At 40.4% G+C, this 17,570-nt stretch overlaps 1 protein-coding gene across 14 annotated transcripts in view; it reads right to left on the bottom strand.

The window, feature by feature from the left end:
- epb41l2 (erythrocyte membrane protein band 4.1 like 2) overlaps positions 1–17,570 on the bottom strand; it is an 82,290-nt gene that overhangs the window by 31,441 nt on the left and 33,279 nt on the right. For 13 of the 14 annotated variants that reach the window (XM_057353573.1, XM_057353577.1, XM_057353585.1 and 10 more), the window contains exons 2-4: positions 8,473–8,618; positions 8,087–8,380; positions 7,579–7,734 (exon numbers count right to left, since the gene is read on the bottom strand). In XM_057353573.1, the coding sequence (XP_057209556.1) occupies positions 7,579–7,734; positions 8,087–8,380; positions 8,473–8,604 (582 nt within the window). In that variant the 5' untranslated portion in view covers positions 8,605–8,618. The remainder of the gene's footprint in view (positions 1–7,578; positions 7,735–8,086; positions 8,381–8,472; positions 8,619–17,570) is intronic. The other variant, XM_057353576.1, reaches the window with a different exon arrangement.

Below are 17,570 nucleotides of genomic sequence, written 5' to 3'. Positions count from 1 at the left end.
ATGCTTTAGTTACAATATATACACTAAAATATGCAATATGCACTACAGCTCCACCTAGTGTCTTCTATAGAGATGAGCAATAATTGCGATGATCTGAAACCATCGCGATGAGGTCAAACAATCGCGATGAGACGATTATTTAATAATCGTGACAGCCCTAACCATTAATCCTGATTAATCACATCCAGAATAATGTCTGTGCACATGTACTTCGTACTCATAAACACATACACATACATGTACACATTTATTTATGTATATATTTACGTATAATTTAAATGATATATTAACGCAATAAGCCCCGCGAAGAAGTGGGTTACAGTTCATTTTATAACAGGTAAGGGCGTTGAGGCACGACGTGAAGTGGAGTCATTAAAACCCCCTCAGCTGTTAAAAAAGGCACTTGTAACTCACTGCTTCACACGGCTTATTGCTTTAGCACAGTGGTCACCAACCCTGTTCCTGGAGATCGACCGTCCTGCAGACTGCAGCTCCAACCCTGCTTCAGCACACCTGTCTGTCATTATCAAGCAAACCTGAACACCTTGATTAGATAGTTCAGGTGTGTTTGATTGGGGTTAGAGCTGAAATCTTCAGGACGGTCGATCCCCAGGAGCAGGGTTGGTGACCACTGCTTTAGTAACACACTGCTTCACACGCTTATTGCTTTAGTAACACACTGCTTCACACGCTTATTGCTTTAGTAACACACTGCTTCACACGCTTATTGCTTTAGTAACACACTGCTTCACACGCTTATTGCTTTAGTAACACACTGCTTCACACGCTTATTGCTTTAGTAACACACTGCTTCACACGCTTATTGCTTTAGTAACACACTGCTTCACACGCTTATTGCTTTAGTAACACACTGCTTCACACGCTTATTGCTTTAGTAACACACTGCTTCACACGCTTATTGCTTTAGTAACACACTGCTTCACACGCTTATTGCTTTAGTAACACACTGCTTCACACGCTTATTGCTTTAGTAACACACTGCTTCACACGCTTATTGCTTTAGTAACACACTGCTTCACACGCTTATTGCTTTAGTAACACACTGCTTCACACGCTTATTGCTTTAGTAACACACTGCTTCACACGCTTATTGCTTTAGTAACACACTGCTTCACACGCTTATTGCTTTAGTAACACACTGCTTCACACGCTTATTGCTTTAGTAACACACTGCTTCACACGCTTATTGCTTTAGTAACACACTGCTTCACACGCTTATTGCTTTAGTAACACACTGCTTCACACGCTTATTGCTTTAGTAACACACTGCTTCACACGCTTATTGCTTTAGTAACACACTGCTTCACACGCTTATTGCTTTAGTAACACACTGCTTCACACGCTTATTGCTTTAGTAACACACTGCTTCACACGCTTATTGCTTTAGTAACACACTGCTTCACACGCTTATTGCTTTAGTAACACACTGCTTCACACGCTTATTGCTTTAGTAACACACTGCTTCACACGCTTATTGCTTTAGTAACACACTGCTTCACACGCTTATTGCTTTAGTAACACACTGCTTCACACGCTTATTGCTTTAGTAACACACTGCTTCACACGCTTATTGCTTTAGTAACACACTGCTTCACACGCTTATTGCTTTAGTAACACACTGCTTCACACGCTTATTGCTTTAGTAACACACTGCTTCACACGCTTATTGCTTTAGTAACACACTGCTTCACACGCTTATTGCTTTAGTAACACACTGCTTCACACGCTTATTGCTTTAGTAACACACTGCTTCACACGCTTATTGCTTTAGTAACACACTGCTTCACACGCTTATTGCTTTAGTAACACACTGCTTCACACGCTTATTGCTTTAGTAACACACTGCTTCACACGCTTATTGCTTTAGTAACACACTGCTTCACACGCTTATTGCTTTAGTAACACACTGCTTCACACGCTTATTGCTTTAGTAACACACTGCTTCACACGCTTATTGCTTTAGTAACACACTGCTTCACACGCTTATTGCTTTAGTAACACACTGCTTCACACGCTTATTGCTTTAGTAACACACTGCTTCACACGCTTATTGCTTTAGTAACACACTGCTTCACACGCTTATTGCTTTAGTAACTCACTGCTTCACACGCTTATTGTTATGTAAACTTTTATTCTAGATGCGATGAATCATTGCACAGCCCTACTTAAGCATATTTAGTACTATAATAGCCTATTAATAACATATGAGATTATATTTACAAATGATTTAACAAATTGTGTTTTTATCTGCATGAACTTTGTGTCTTGCTTTAAAGCTGACAGGAAATATTTTCTTTTCGGAAGCTTTGACTTTGTTACAAATGAGCTAATAAAACATTTCAAATCAATATGTACAGCCAGTCGGATGCCAGCCGGATGTTATTCTCTGCTTGGTGTCTTGATCATCCTGATGGGTTTATTCTGCGATAACAATCGGCTGGATGGATATTATCCCTAACTTAAACCATTCAAAGAGAGAAAAAATCACATGACACATTAAATCTGTTTGTTTATGACACATAAAATACTTTAAGTTGCTTTTAGTTAATGTGAGCTGTCAGATTGACTGATGACACGTTACACTTAGTAACAGTACATCTGCTGTCTGAATGCACACACACACACGCACGCACACACACACGCACACACACACGCACACACACACACACACACACACACACGCTAATGGATTTCAGTTTGCACTGGATCAATAGTGAAACGTTATTGCCTCAGACAGCTGCATTAGAGAGAAGTGCATTGTGGGTAAAAGTCACTTGAGAGGACAGAAGTGTAAACACACAGGCAGTGAAGTCACTGAACATCACATGATGCTCATTTCGATCTCACACAATAATCTCTGGAGGACGAGCTTTCTGTAAATAATGTGTTGATGCAGCTATAGAAAGCCCACAGGTGCAGGCCAACGCCCAGGGGGCGGAGCCTGGAGACGTCATGTCCCTACAGTGAGCTGCACTTCCGCAACACACATAAAACAAGAGTTCAGCAGAATATCAGCAACCAACAGCCATGTCCTAAAGAATTACCATCAAACTAATGTAACTAACAGAGACAGAGAGAGAGACAGAGAGAGAGAGAGAGAGACACAGAGAGAGAGAGAGAGAGAGAGAGAGGGAGAGAGAGAGAGAGAGAGAGAGAGAGAGACAGACACAGACAGACAGACAGACAGAGACAGACAGACACAGACAGAGACAGAGAGAGAGTGTGTGAGACAGAGAGAAACAGAGACAGAGAGAGAGAGAGAGAGAGAGAGAGAGAGAGAGAGAGAGAGAGAGAGAGAGAGAGAGAGAGAGAGAGAGAGAGAGAGAGAGAGAGAGAGAGAGAGAGAGAGAGAGAGCGAGAGAGAGAGAGAGAGAGAGAGCGAGAGAGAGAGAGAGAGAGAGAGAGAGAGAGAGAGAGAGAGAGAGAGAGAGAGAGAGAGAGAGAGAGAGAGAGAGTTTCTGTAACTCAATTCAGACTCTTTTCTCTCATGTACAAATGTCACAGCACACACATGCTCTGCTGTAATATGGGTCAGTGCACTGTGATTGGCTGATTGTTTTACAGAAGCGTCTGAGAGAGCCGGGGTCCCGAGGGGTTGTCTCTGCAGTCATGAGAGAGTTCATTGTGCAGAATGCTTTGTTTTATGCGTTCATGTCGGAGTAAACATGCATGAAAACATCAGAAGAATAGAAGAGAGCTGAACCTCAGCATTTCTGCTGCAGGACAAAAGTGCTTCTGTAGGACTGTCATCGCACCGGACCTCCTTCTGTAAATAACACAACACATGCCGGTGAGCTTCCCATCGCAGCACGATACTGTGTTCCTCCACATCAATGAGCAGAGGTTTGTGCTGGCAGCACGAGGGTCATGGGTTCAATCCAAGGAAGACGCAGACACCTACACTCATGAAAACTAAAATGTACAGACTGAATGCACTTCAGATAAACGCAGATATTTGTAATATTTAAAACATTCTGGTGTTGACAGGTCAATCCCATAATGCACTGTGACAATTCATTGAGTAATGTATATCTAGCCTGGCATTAGGGGTGGGCGGAATGACCAAAAATCTATTTCACGGAATGAGTCATTTTATTTCACGGTAACAATTTCCTATTATAATTCTATTCCTCCTTTTTCTTAGATTGATTTCATTTATTTATTACAGTTCATTTACTGTAAATGCTCACCATAGTTCAAATGTAGGCAAGTTATGAAAATGGACTAAAGATATCAAATTAAGTTCTGATAATCAGATTTATTATGATAGGCTATAGCCAGAAGATAAATATAAACAAACATGTATACAGTAGGAAGATAGACAACATCAGGGCTCTAGACTAACATTTTGCACTGGTTGCACTGGTGCGCCCACCTTTTTTTCTTAGGTGCACCAGCACAAAAGTTAGGTGCACCCAAATTTTCGACCGCATCGCATTTAACACCGCAGTTCTACTAGTTCACTTTTTTTTTTTAAATCGCTGTCCATATAGGCGAAACTGACTTGTAAATGATTAACTAACAATCTAGTCAACATAAAGTTCTTTATTTGAAGCACAATTCTACAAGAAAGGTCACTTACTGAAGAAGTGTTGGTGCTTAAAGTGCTTCACTGAACTGAAACTTAAAACATCTCGAGATAAATGGACCAGGGCTTGACATAACCTGGGAGGTTGATGGCTCCGTGTAAGAGCATTGCTTATGATTTTTGGACGGATCAGGCCTTAACTTAACATTATTCACGAAAAAGTTGTCAATCATTCTTTTCATCTTCTCTCATCATCCTCTCTGTTTAACTGACGGGCCTATAGGCTCCTCCCCTCTCTGTCTGACTGCAGCTCACGCATTTTCACACGTACACACCAGAGGTTGCGCTAGACTTTTTATTGTCCGTCATTTTGACTGACAGGCTCGTAAAAAATCCGTCATAATCTATTATTACCCGTCACTATGGTGCAAGGTGGCGTTAGGTGGTAATTAGTATGTTCGTGACGTCATCACGCTGTACTTGCATCTCGGAACTTGTATTTTAATAAAAGCACAACAGTCCAGTATCACAAGTAAAAGTCTCTTTAGAGTAGTAAAAGACTTACTCTAATAACAATTTAATAAAAAAACATTTCCCAGTGTTGAAGTCTATAAAAATACTGTACAAAACCTTTTGAATAAAACGAAAGTAAGGAAAATGGTGCGGGCACACTTAAAGAACGAGAGCTCTGCCATTATCACTACACAGGGAAACTAGCAAACATTACGGATAACAACTAACAAGCAGTGAAGCGAGTTTTACGTTGTTTATCATGTGCATAGTGTCTGGACTTCTGATCATCCCTTGTATGTTTTGCGATCGGATAACTCCCGGTGCTGCAGACGGGGAGCTCTGTCATCTCACGAAAACATTGTATAAAAACTTTGCATGCCGTAGTTTACACAGGACTGGCGGGAAATGTGCATTGATGCTCCTTCATTCTTCATGTTATGTGGTTTACTTTGATAGGCGTCCCAGCGCCATATCCGGGTTTTCCCAGATCGCATCACACATGTCTAGTCAGTAACGATGACAGGTGAAAACACGCACGTCCCTTCGCGAGCATATCACGCTCTAATGAAGGCAAACGGGGAGTTACAAATTGCCCTCATTGTAATCCGTCAAAATGACGGACGGACAGACGGCCTTCTTGTTTTTCCGTCACTGGTAATAAAAATAATTTTCGGTTAACGCGACCTCTGGTACACACACGTACAGGAAAATCTGGACCACGGCCAATCAGAGGGAGGGTCCGCCCTTCACTATCTCTGATTGGTTTAGACCACGATATGTGCGCGCCACACGATTACATGCTGCCCTGTGTCACCGTGTCCCAGACATCAAGCAGCGCTGCTCAGACTGATCGGCGTGTACCGCAGGAGAAAGCGTGATCTCGTGTTACTATAATATACTTTAATCTGCGCAACGCACGCATAAAGTTGAAAACATAATAAATCACAAACGTGATGAGAGAGTGTGCTTTTCTTACGGGTTAACTCTAAACAGTCGCCGCATCATAATAATGTATGCATGCTCTGGTCCGGATAGTAAAGTGATGCTGCCATGCGGGGGAGTGGGACAATGGCACTGTGAAAAAGGCACCAATGCGCAGCACGCGTTTTAATATATGGTAATAAAGAAATCAGTTCAACTGTTAAACACTTTTTTGCTTCATTTTTTATGGCTCATGCTCTACATGTTTTGACTTTTTGTGAGCTACCATTTTGCCACGTGCTGTGCCCCATTATCCCCATTTATATATGGAGCCATGATTACATTACTACTATAGCTGTTGTATTCTTATAGATTGAGTCCCTTAATTTCGTTCTTAAAACGCACCAGATTGCAGCATTTACCTTTAAAATATGAAACATTTTCTTTGTAAAAGATTTTTTGTGATTTCTGCGGCCAAAAATGCTTACCTTTGCAGAGGCTTTTTTCAAATTTTGCAATAAAAATTGCGGGGTTTTCTTTACAAAATAAAAATACTACTTGAATTGGCAAATAGGATTCTTCTTTAAAACGACCACCTGTGAAAACATTATTTATGCATTTCCTATGATTAAAAGGCATGCAGCAGATTCATACTGAAGGTTTGGAAACCTTGGCCGCTTTAAGTTTAAGGCCCGCCCAAGAGGCCCTTTTGACTGACAGGTCAAGCAACCAATGACGTTTCGTTTCATGACGCTTCATGTTTATGGCTGTGGAAATGTCTCTGACGTTTTTGAGTTTATGCCATGAACCTCGCACACTTTTAAGAAATCAGCGTTTAGTTGATTGTGATGAATGTCCATTGACACCGAAATAAACATGACAGCTTTCTTCATAGATCAGATGGATTTATGTTGTTTCCAGGTGTGTTGTTTAAGAACGTGACACACACATCGGTGAGGCTGACTTGACACAAAGCCACTAGCCTGCAACCTTGAGCCAAAAAAGCGTACGAAGGAAAGGAGATGGATGTTGTTAGCAAATTGTTACAGACCCTTCCATCTCCCTTCTATAGCATCTCTGCTTGACTTTTGGAGCAGGTTTTGATGGAACGCGCCTGCCATCTGTGAGGACGTACACATATCTGGACAACTGGACACACCAAGAGTTCTCAAAACACACAATCCACTGGAGACAGGGAGGTTCTCATCTGCACAACTGGCCATCAATGACTCCAAACTAACTCAAAACAAATGTATGACGCCTGTAGAAGACACAGTGTTGCTGCTTTACGCTGATTTGATCATAATGTCAAAGGTTTTCTTCAGAATAACACAAAGGAATGAATTCTGCACAATACAAATAGAAACGCACAAAAACAATACAGTCTCTAAAACTCAACTCCTTTCACACAATATGTGCAGAGAGAGAGAGAGGGAGAGAGAGACAGAGAGAGAGAGAGAGAGAGGGAGAGGGAGAGAGAGAGAGAGAGAGAGAGAGGGAGAGAGAGACAGAGAGAGAGAGAGAGAGAGGGAGAGAGAGAGAGAGAGAGAGGGAGAGAGAGAGAGAGAGAGAGAGAGAGAGAGACGGATCTTTACCTCCACCTCACAGGTGAACTGGTTGCCATCCAGTAAGGTCACATGACACACCACCATCTTCATCTTCTTGGTCACTTTGATTGGAGACACAACACTGGTCTCCTGCGGACTCGAGGGTTTCTCGTCTGGTTCTCCCTCCGTCTCCTCTCTCGCAGGCTGCAGACACACACACACACACACACACACACACACACACACACACACACACACACACACACACACACACACACACACACAGTCATGTGACTGATGCTCATTGGTGTGTGATGTCACTGGGTGGATGTGAATGTTTTCATGCTGAAGTATTGAACATGAGGAAGTGTTTGGTGTGTCAGTGTTTCTACTCACATTAACAAGATTACAACAAGGTGAAAATCATGAAATGAAATCTGACATTACTTATGTCTAGCAATCCCAAAATGCCCTGCTGCAAACTATAACCCCAAAACGGTTCTAATATGTCTCGTTCTGTATGAATCACACGTGCGATGTGCGAGACGGCTTTCACCTGTGTATCTGCGCTGCCGACAGACTTCTGCTCCTCTCTATCTTTCTCCTCGTGTGACCTGCTCTTTTCTCCGCTCACCTCCTCCGGCTGCTCTGCGTTCGTCTCCTCTTTAGTCTCTTTCTCCTCGCGTTCCTCGTCCTTCACGTGCGGCACCACAGCGCTCTCGCTCTCTGTGTCCAGACTCTGTGATTTTGGTCGTTTAAGCCATGGAGGCAGAAAGCGAGAGATGCCCTTCTCTTTCTTCTGTTCTCCGGCGGGAGGCGGGCTGCTGGGTTCAGGAGACGCGTTCGGTTTCTGCTCGGGAGGACACGTGAGAAAATACACACGTACATGAGATTGATGGGAACGGACGCTTTTATTGAATATCATTTAGCGAATGCTAATACCTCCTGTTGGTCAGGGTTATCTGGAGCGACGCTGTCTGAGGCTTTCTCGGGCTCCTCCGTTTGCTGTTGAACTTCTGGCACCTTCTCCGGCTCCTTCTTCACCTCCGTCTCTGATCCCACCTCTGTCGTCATCACGCCCGGTCACACTGACAGACACAGAACAAGAACATTAAATAAATGAACGCCCTACAGACATTGTTCTTCAGATGAAACTGACGGAGCAGCGGCGACGCATGTGAGAATCAAAGCATCAAAACGTTCTTTTATCTTCTCAAAAGAGCTCCAGTCTCTATTAACATCACCGCTCCCCCATCAAACCCCACCATGTGCAAACACACAGCATTGAGCCCGGCGAGGCGCGTCGCATGAGAACATCTGCCTGTCTCACACAACACTAACCTGACAAACATTCTTCCACGCGAGCGAGCTCTGGATCATTGAAGTACAAGAGTCTGTGGATTTGTGCTGCTGAATAGAGTCGTGACTGAACACCATTGTAAGACTCCAGCCGTTTTATTGCATCATCCAACCAGGAGAACTTGCCACAGGTGCCTCTAGTCTACACAACCCTCATGAGCCGGGCCCCTTAGACCCGTCAGAGGTGTTTTCACCGGCCTCAATATGAAAGAAAAACACTGATGCATTCAAAACAACGGAGATATTCATACACAGGGCTGGACGATAAGGACTGCCCGATGACCCGGGGCCAGTATCGCCACGAAACCTCATCACTTGCAAGTTTTTAAGCCTTGCCATACTCTCAAGACGACGCAAAAGAGAACTCGATTCGGCTCTCACGGGCTGCCTCTATGATCTCCCACAACACGCAAAATACTGAATTGAGTTCTCTTTCACGTCTTCTTAACCGACATATCGTCACAACATTATGCCAAAATGCCCATATTAGCATGTATCCTTGTAAAAGTAATCCGTTATTTCTTAAGTAAACAGAAACAAAGCGAGTGTTACAGTTTATTACATCTGTGCATCTCTTAAAGGGGCAGCAGCATAATAAACATCTCTGTTTTTAACGTTCATCAAACAACAAGGGACGAAGAGAAAAAACATTCACTGGTCCTGACTGATTACATTATAACTTTAGTAAGGTTTAACTTATATTTCATTTATATGGTGAAGTAAGGTCGGGCGGAATGACCAAAAATCTATTTCACGGAATGAGTCATTTTATTTCACGGTAACAATCTCCCATTATAATTCTATATCTTACATACCTCATTTTTCTTAGATTGATTTAATTTATGTATTACAGTTCCATTAAATGCTCACCATGGTTAAAATGTAGGCAAGTTATGAAAACGTACTAAAGATATCAAATTAAATTCTGATAATCAGATTTGTTAATTATTATTTATATTTATCTTCTGGCTATATCATATGTATACACAGGGCTCTAGAGTGCGACCACTTTGGTCGCACATGCGACCTAATTTCTCAATGGTGCGACTAAAAAAAATCTGAGGTCGCACCGGTGCGACCAGCCGTTCCAGGGAGAAAAAAAGTCTCTGCGAAAGTCTCCCTGTGGTTCAACAACAGACACATTAGGCCCATATCGTGGTCTAAACCAATCAGAGATAGTGAAGGGCGGACCCCCCTCTGATTGGCCGAGGTCCAGATATTCCTGTACGTGTGTGTACGTTTGAAAATGCTGTGCTGCAGTCGGACAGAGAGGTGAGGAGCCTATAGGCCCGTCAGATAAACAGAGTGGATGTAGCCGCGGATGATGAGAGAAGATGAAAAGAACGATTGACCATTTTTACGTTAAGAATGTTAAGATAAGGCCTGATCCGTCTGAAAATCATAACCAATGCTCTGACGGTAGACGTCAGAAATGGTCTCATTTTGCGACAAATTTTCCTGGCAGTGCGATAAGTTTTTCTTAATGGTCGCACCGGTGCGACTGTCAAACTGATCAATATATAATTTTTGCGTATTATAAATTTAATGCGCAGAAATGTTATATTGCGCAAGCTGCGCATTCAGTCACTCGTTTTCGTCTCCCCTCCTTCAACCATTCACTTATCTATCAGTGCCCCGCCCCCAAAGCCGTAATTTGTGGGTTACGGGTAAGAGACGAAGGACAGAAAGAGCAGACGAGTGAAGTGCTCAATCTTGCAATTTAAATAAATATGCAGAACACAACAATTTCCCCCGGCTAAGGTACAAAACCGCAAAGATAACGAAATGTGTTGCATGTATTGTATGCATGTGAAGCTAATGCAAGAAACACGTGTTTAAACTTTATGCACTAAACTATTGTATAAAGATCTCTAACAATACTGCAAAGCATACAAAATGTTATACATCACGCTAAATACTATTTATTTGTAAGTCGCTATTGATAGAAGCCAAACGTGTATCAATGCAGCTTTCATGAAGAATAATCACTAAAAGCCTTCAGGTCTCGCAGGTTGTTTGAGATGCGCGCGCCCAGAGAGTCAGAGCACAAAATACTAAACGGAGTTCTCTTTCACGCCTTCTTACTCTGAAACGGACATATTAACACAAAATAACCTAAAAATTCCCATATTAACAAGAAACCTTGACAAGGTATTTAGTTTCGTGACCAAACAGTTGGGAAACAAAACACGTGTTCCAGTATATTGCGCGAGCTCTTAAAGGGGCAGCAGCATAATAAAGATCACTGTTTATAATGTTCATCAAACAACAACAGACGGGCCCAAAAACACTCACTGATATTAAAGGAATTGTGTTCTCTTATAGGAGTCGTTCACAACAAATAAAGGAAGAAAGTAGCTTTAAGAAAGATGCGCTTAAAATATGGTAAAGTGTTGAAAGAGAGTTTACATATACAATAAAAATAAATCAATCATAAACAATGATTTCTAATTGATTTATTAATGTATTAAACACATTTTAATGAAGTTTTAGTGATTCTTTTTTCTTACCTCACCCCACGACTCTGGTGCTATCAAATTAAGGGCTGGTGCCACCAACTGAATAACTTGGTAGCACCAGTGCCACCTCTCTAAAGTGTTAGTCTAGAGCCCTGCTTTCTTGTAGAATTGTGCTTCAAATAAAGAACTTTATGTTGACCAGATTGTTAGTTAATCATTTACAGGTCAATATTGCCTATATGGACAGCGATTTTTTTTAAAAAGTGAACTTGTTAAACTGCGGTGATAAATGCGATGCGGTCGAAAATTTGGGTGCACCTAACTTTTGTGCTGGTGCACCTAAGAAAAAAAGTTAGGCGCACCAGTGCAAAAAGTTAGTCTAGAGCCCTGATACAGCAGGAAGATAGACAACATGAAGTATGTTCCGAACTGTAGGTCTTCATCTGCTTATTTACATTCCACTGAATAGAAAAATCTCTTACGGTTGACATTTTATTCCCCGGTAATGGCATATTCCGTCATACCGCCCAGCCCTATGGTGACTATAAAGGGGCTCGCACACCGGACGAGGGAAGCGCCGAGCCGCGCAGCGTAGTGCCATTGTTTTTAAAAATGAACATTGTTTTCTATGAGTGTACTAGGGTTGTCACGGTACCATAAACATGTCTTACGATACTATACCAGCTGAAGTATCTCGATACCATGTAGTATCACGATGCTGTGCCATGTTCATAATTCAAATCTATACAAAAAACACAGATTTAGATGAAACATTTTGTATTTACTATAGTCAACTATTATACGTTGCACTAGAATATTTTTTGCATTAACTGTAGTAATTGGATAAATTGTAGCAAATACTGCAGTACACAAATATTTACTATGATAAGACTCAAAAACACTAGTATCTATGAGTTTTAGTAGTTTACTGTAGTAAATACTAAAGTACACTCGATCATTTTTCACGTGGGAACTAATTCAAATGTGGGACAAATTTAATTGATACAGCAGTCTTTATAAAAGGAAATATTAGGCTTACTTTAAATGCAGAACTAAAACGGCCAGTAGGTGGCGTCAATTTTCCACTGAGTTAGTGAAACTTGTTCAAAACACTAATTTGAATCATTATATCGTCCGAGTCATTCAAAACACACATTCATTAGGAGATAAACACCGCAAAAAGGCAGATGTTAGTGTTCAAATGAATATTAATGCGCATATGCAACATTACCTACGGTACTAAGATACCACCGTTTCAAAAATAGAGAGGCATTGCGGGTATTTTGAAGCTTTAGCATCGCGATGCTACCGTAGCACCGGTACACCGTGCAACCCTAGAGAGTACACACACCGGCGGCGCAGGCTCTGTTCGGAGTCCTGCAGCGCCACTCACATAATATAACATTAAATGAGATGTTATTTGACTGAAATCATCTTTAATGTACACGCTGACTTCCCCATAAGCTGCTAGATGCATTTATCTGTTTGGGAATAACGGGAAACAGCACATTAATACAGAAAACCTCTCGATTCTACCAAGTTAATAACGAGTTGTCCTAGACGCGACGCTGCGCGGCTCGGCGCTTCCGCATCCGGTGTGCGACCCCCTTTAAGGCTTATTTTACATTTGGTTATTTCATTTCTGTTCCTGATAACTACTATTAGATCAACCTGAAAAGCACTCATTGTTTTTACTTGTATGTTTGCTTTATTACATTTACTTGTGCTATTGCTTTTGCACATACTTCTTTTTTATTTGAATACTTATCGATTAGTTGTCTTCAACAGTATTTAAAATTTCAGTCAGGCTAACGGTTTTTATATCATTACCTTATTTATTGAGATTACATAGGTGAAAAACAACTACACAATATTATGTATTTATTACTTTTTAAGGTGGGGCCAGTGAACATTTTGGCAAAAATATTTTGGGTTAAAAGTAAGCCGAGTAATGAAATTTGACAGTGTGGCAGAATAATTATTTTAATTATACGTTGATGGAATGCAATAAAGTCATACACTGTCACAAAGTGCGAGTGAATTTGCTGTTTATAAATGTTTAGCTTGCTATAAGAGTTAACACACTGGCTTGGCTTGTTATTCAAACAATAATAATAATAATAACATGAATTGTAGTACTAGCGTTGTACAGACATAAGTATATTTAAAAGCAGTTAACAAAAGTTGTTCTTTTGCAGTTTGCACTTTATTCTCACTTTATACATCATTACTGTGTGTTGTTTTATTTATATTTAAATGTTTGAGGTTCTCTTTATTATTTAAAATAAAGTTGTTATCAAGAGGAAAAAATTGGTTTATATTTTCAACCTGCATTTCTCATAGAATTGAATACTGCGATAATACCGCTTACCGCGATGAAACCTTAATCAATTAATCGCAGCATGGAAATTTGATACCGGCACAAGCCTAATACACACATTTCTCTCTCTCTCTATAAGAACATTCCATAGATTTCTATTGTTTTCATACACAAATGAACACTAACCCACACTCTAACGCTAAAAGAAAACTAGTTACAAATTTGAAAAAACGTTATTGACTATATTTTACTAGAAACCTTTTACAAATTCCTCCACAAAATACGCACGCACGCACATACACAGAGTGAACGCATGTGCTAAAGCAGGAGGAATGCTGGGAGAACACACAGTTGTTCCACACACACAACACAGAGCGAGCAACAGACATGAGATTGAGACACAGCCAGGGGAAAACCACTGCTGAAAAACAACAGAGAGAAAGAGAGAGAGATGATGACATCATGTCCTCAAACACACATCTGTGTTTCATTGTGAGGTTTAATACGATAAAGATCTGATGTGCTGATATAATGAGTTCTGATAATAATGTGTGACGGGTTGATTTCATTTTGATGACACAGACAGTAGATTACATACAGTATAATATATCCATCATTATGTCTAGATGTTAAATTCACAGAAACTGAAGTCACATCATAATGTAGTCAATGATTTACCGCTGCAGGCCTCATTTTATTCAAACACTTCCTCAAAACACTTCCTCCTTTATGAAGATGAGGATTATTTACATTCTCTATAACAGAAAGAACACCAGTCCAGACTGTGTGTGTGTGTGTGTGTGTGTGTGCGTGCGTGCGTGCGTGTGTGTGTGCGCGTGTTCTAACACTAATCCTCAAACTGCAATGCTTGCAGATGACACTCAACACAAGCTGTCAAAACTAATCTCATTCCCTGAGACACACACAACTAACTGTCTGTCACAGTCAAACGCACAGACAGGTTTAGTTGACAATAACAGCAATAACACATCATACCACACACACGTGTCAGCTGTAGTGCATTCCCAACTCATTACAAACATCTACTTTTTGCCGGAATCCATCATGACAACTTTGACTTTATTTGAAACAGGAATGCTATGCTAGGGTTCAGTGTTGTGCAAGTTACTTCCAAACTGTAATACATTACAGATTACTTGTTACTGTTATTTAAAAGTAATCCCTTACCTTGCAGTATTACTGTCTCAGAATTGTAATACATTACATGACTCCTGTATCACTTTTGAGTTACTTTCACAGAAATAACTACAGAAGTAGAACTAAACATTCTAAAATGACAAAATGTCTTTGTATTTTTGTATTTTCAAAATACAAAATACTTTTTGCCAATCAACCTCTAGACTGCTGATTTCTTGAATTAACTAGGATATACAAAAATAAATACAAAAAAATTAGGGCTGTCAACGTTAACACGTTAACGCATGCGATTAATTTTTTCAAATTATCACGTGAAAAATATTTAACGCAATTAACGCAGCATCCGTTTGTTTTGACATTCTTTGTCTAGCGTTACATTATGTAATCACGCTCTTATTCGTGTACAGGCTTTTAAACCAGTTAAGCGCGATTTTAAACAGTTCCTTTGACACGTTCAATGAAGATAGACAGCTTCTAAACTGTGGGACGCGGCAAAGCGCAACGCGAGGTCCAGTCTGGTGTAAACAGTCACGGGCTGAAGGCTGCGTCGGTGAATCTCTGTCAGACAGCGCATCCGTGTTAAGTTCTCTTTCGTGCTTGAATGGATAAAACCACACAAGATTATGTCAGAAAGCCCGTTTTGTCTAGCATTTTCTTAAGCAAGACTTCAAAGTGTAAAATAAAATCTTAAATAAATGCAAAGAGTTGTGAAAATGGGAGTGCGGTGACGGTCAGATCTGCGTACTCAGACAGCTCTTAAAGGGGCCGCGCTCTTAAACGTGCTGCTATGACTCCTGTCACTAATGTTAATCAAAGAACAAAGTAAAAGAAGAAATCAATGTGATTTTGTAGCTTTAATGAGAATTCTTCTGCATTTAATTTATAATTTAGCATTAAAGACTGTAAAGTGTTTGAGAACTTCCTTCAATTTCTGTATATTTCATGATAGCTCTCAATTATATTGTTGAATGGCTATAATTAATGTTAAAATAATCAATTTAATAGAGACATCAGTTACAGTACTAATATCAAAATGTTTTTTTTTTCATTCATAAAATGACGCGGTTAAAGAAATATGTTGTTTCTACATCAATTTGAAGATTAAATGTGAAATTATTAAAATGTAAAAGTATATTTTATAATATTATTGTTATGTGCGAATAATCGTGATTAATTACAGAAAATCTGTGATTAATCCGATTAATTTTTTTAATCGATTGACAGCACTAAAAAAAATACTAGATTAAATGCATTTAAATACAAAATACATTACATTTTTTCAAAGGTATTTAAATACAAAATAGTCCCATCCCATCACTGAACTAGATTACACTGCGTTCCAAATTATTATGCAAATTGGATTTAAGTGTCGTAAACATTTAATTTTATATTGTTCAATTAAACTTATGGATGGTATTGTGTCTCAGTGCTCTTTGGATCACTGAAATCAATCTCAGACACCTGTGATAAGTAGTTTGCCAGGTGAGCCCAATTAAAGGAAAACTACTTAAGAAGGACGTTCCACATTATTAAGCAGGCCACAGGTTTCAAGCAATATGGGAAAGAAAAAGGATCTGTCTGCTGCCGAAAAGCGTCAAATAGTGCAATGTCTTGGACAAGGTATGAAAACATTAGATATTTCACGAAAACTTAAGCGAGATCATCGTACTGTGAAGAGATTTGTGGCTGATTCAGAGCACAGAAGGGTTCGTGCAGATAAAGGCAGAATGAGGAAGGTTTCTTCCAGACAAATTCATCGGATTAAGAGAGCAGCTGCAAAAATGCCATTGCAAAGCAGCAAACAGGTATTTGAAGCTGCTGGTGCCTCGGGAGTCCCGAAAACCTCAAGGTGTAGGATCCTCCAGATGCTTGCAGTTGTGCATAAACCTACTATTCGGCCACCCCTAACCAATGCTCACAAGCAGAAACGGTTGCAGTGGGCCCACACATACATGAAGACTAATTTTCAAACAGTCTTGTTTACTGATGAGTGCCGTGCAACCCTGGATGGTCCAGATGGATGGAGTAGTGGATGGTTGGTGGATGGCCACCATGTCCCAACAAGGCTGCGACGTCAGCAAGGAGGTGGCGGAGTCATGTTTTGGGCTGGAATCATGGGGAGACAGCTGGTGGGCCCCTTTAGGGTCCCTGAAGGTGTGAAAATGAACTCTGCAAGGTATGTAGAGTTTCTGACTGAGCACTTTCTTCCATGGTACAAAAAGAAGAACCATGCCTTCCGTAGCAAAATCATCTTCATGCATGACAATGCACCATCTCATGCTGCAAAGAATACCTCTGTGTCATTGGCTGCTATGGGCATAAAAGGAGAGAAACTCATGGTGTGGCCACCATCCTCCCCTGACCTCAACCCTATTGAGAACCTTTGGAGCATCCTCAAGCGAAAGATCTATGATGGTGGGAGGCAGTTAGCATCAAAACAGCAGCTCTGGGAGGCTATTCTGACATCCTGCAAAGAAATTCAATCAGAAACTATCCAAAAACTCACAAGTTCAATGGATGCAAGAATTGTGAAGGTGATATCAAAGAAGGGGTCCTATGTTAACATGTAACTTGCCCTGTTAGGATGTTTTTGATTGAAATAGCTTTTGATTTCAGTAAATATGACCTCCTAATGCTGCAAATTCAACAAATGACCATTTTCAGTTTTTTACAACCTATGAAATGTTTTCAAACTCTGTTGTGCATAATAATTTGGAACAGTGCATTTTGAGTTTTTCATTTTT

This window comes from Triplophysa rosa, linkage group LG15 (genome assembly GCF_024868665.1).
Source record: "Triplophysa rosa linkage group LG15, Trosa_1v2, whole genome shotgun sequence".
NCBI lineage: Eukaryota > Metazoa > Chordata > Actinopteri > Cypriniformes > Nemacheilidae > Triplophysa > Triplophysa rosa.
The sequence above is the reverse complement of the archived record's forward strand: the minus strand, read 5'-3'. Positions and strand labels throughout refer to the sequence as shown.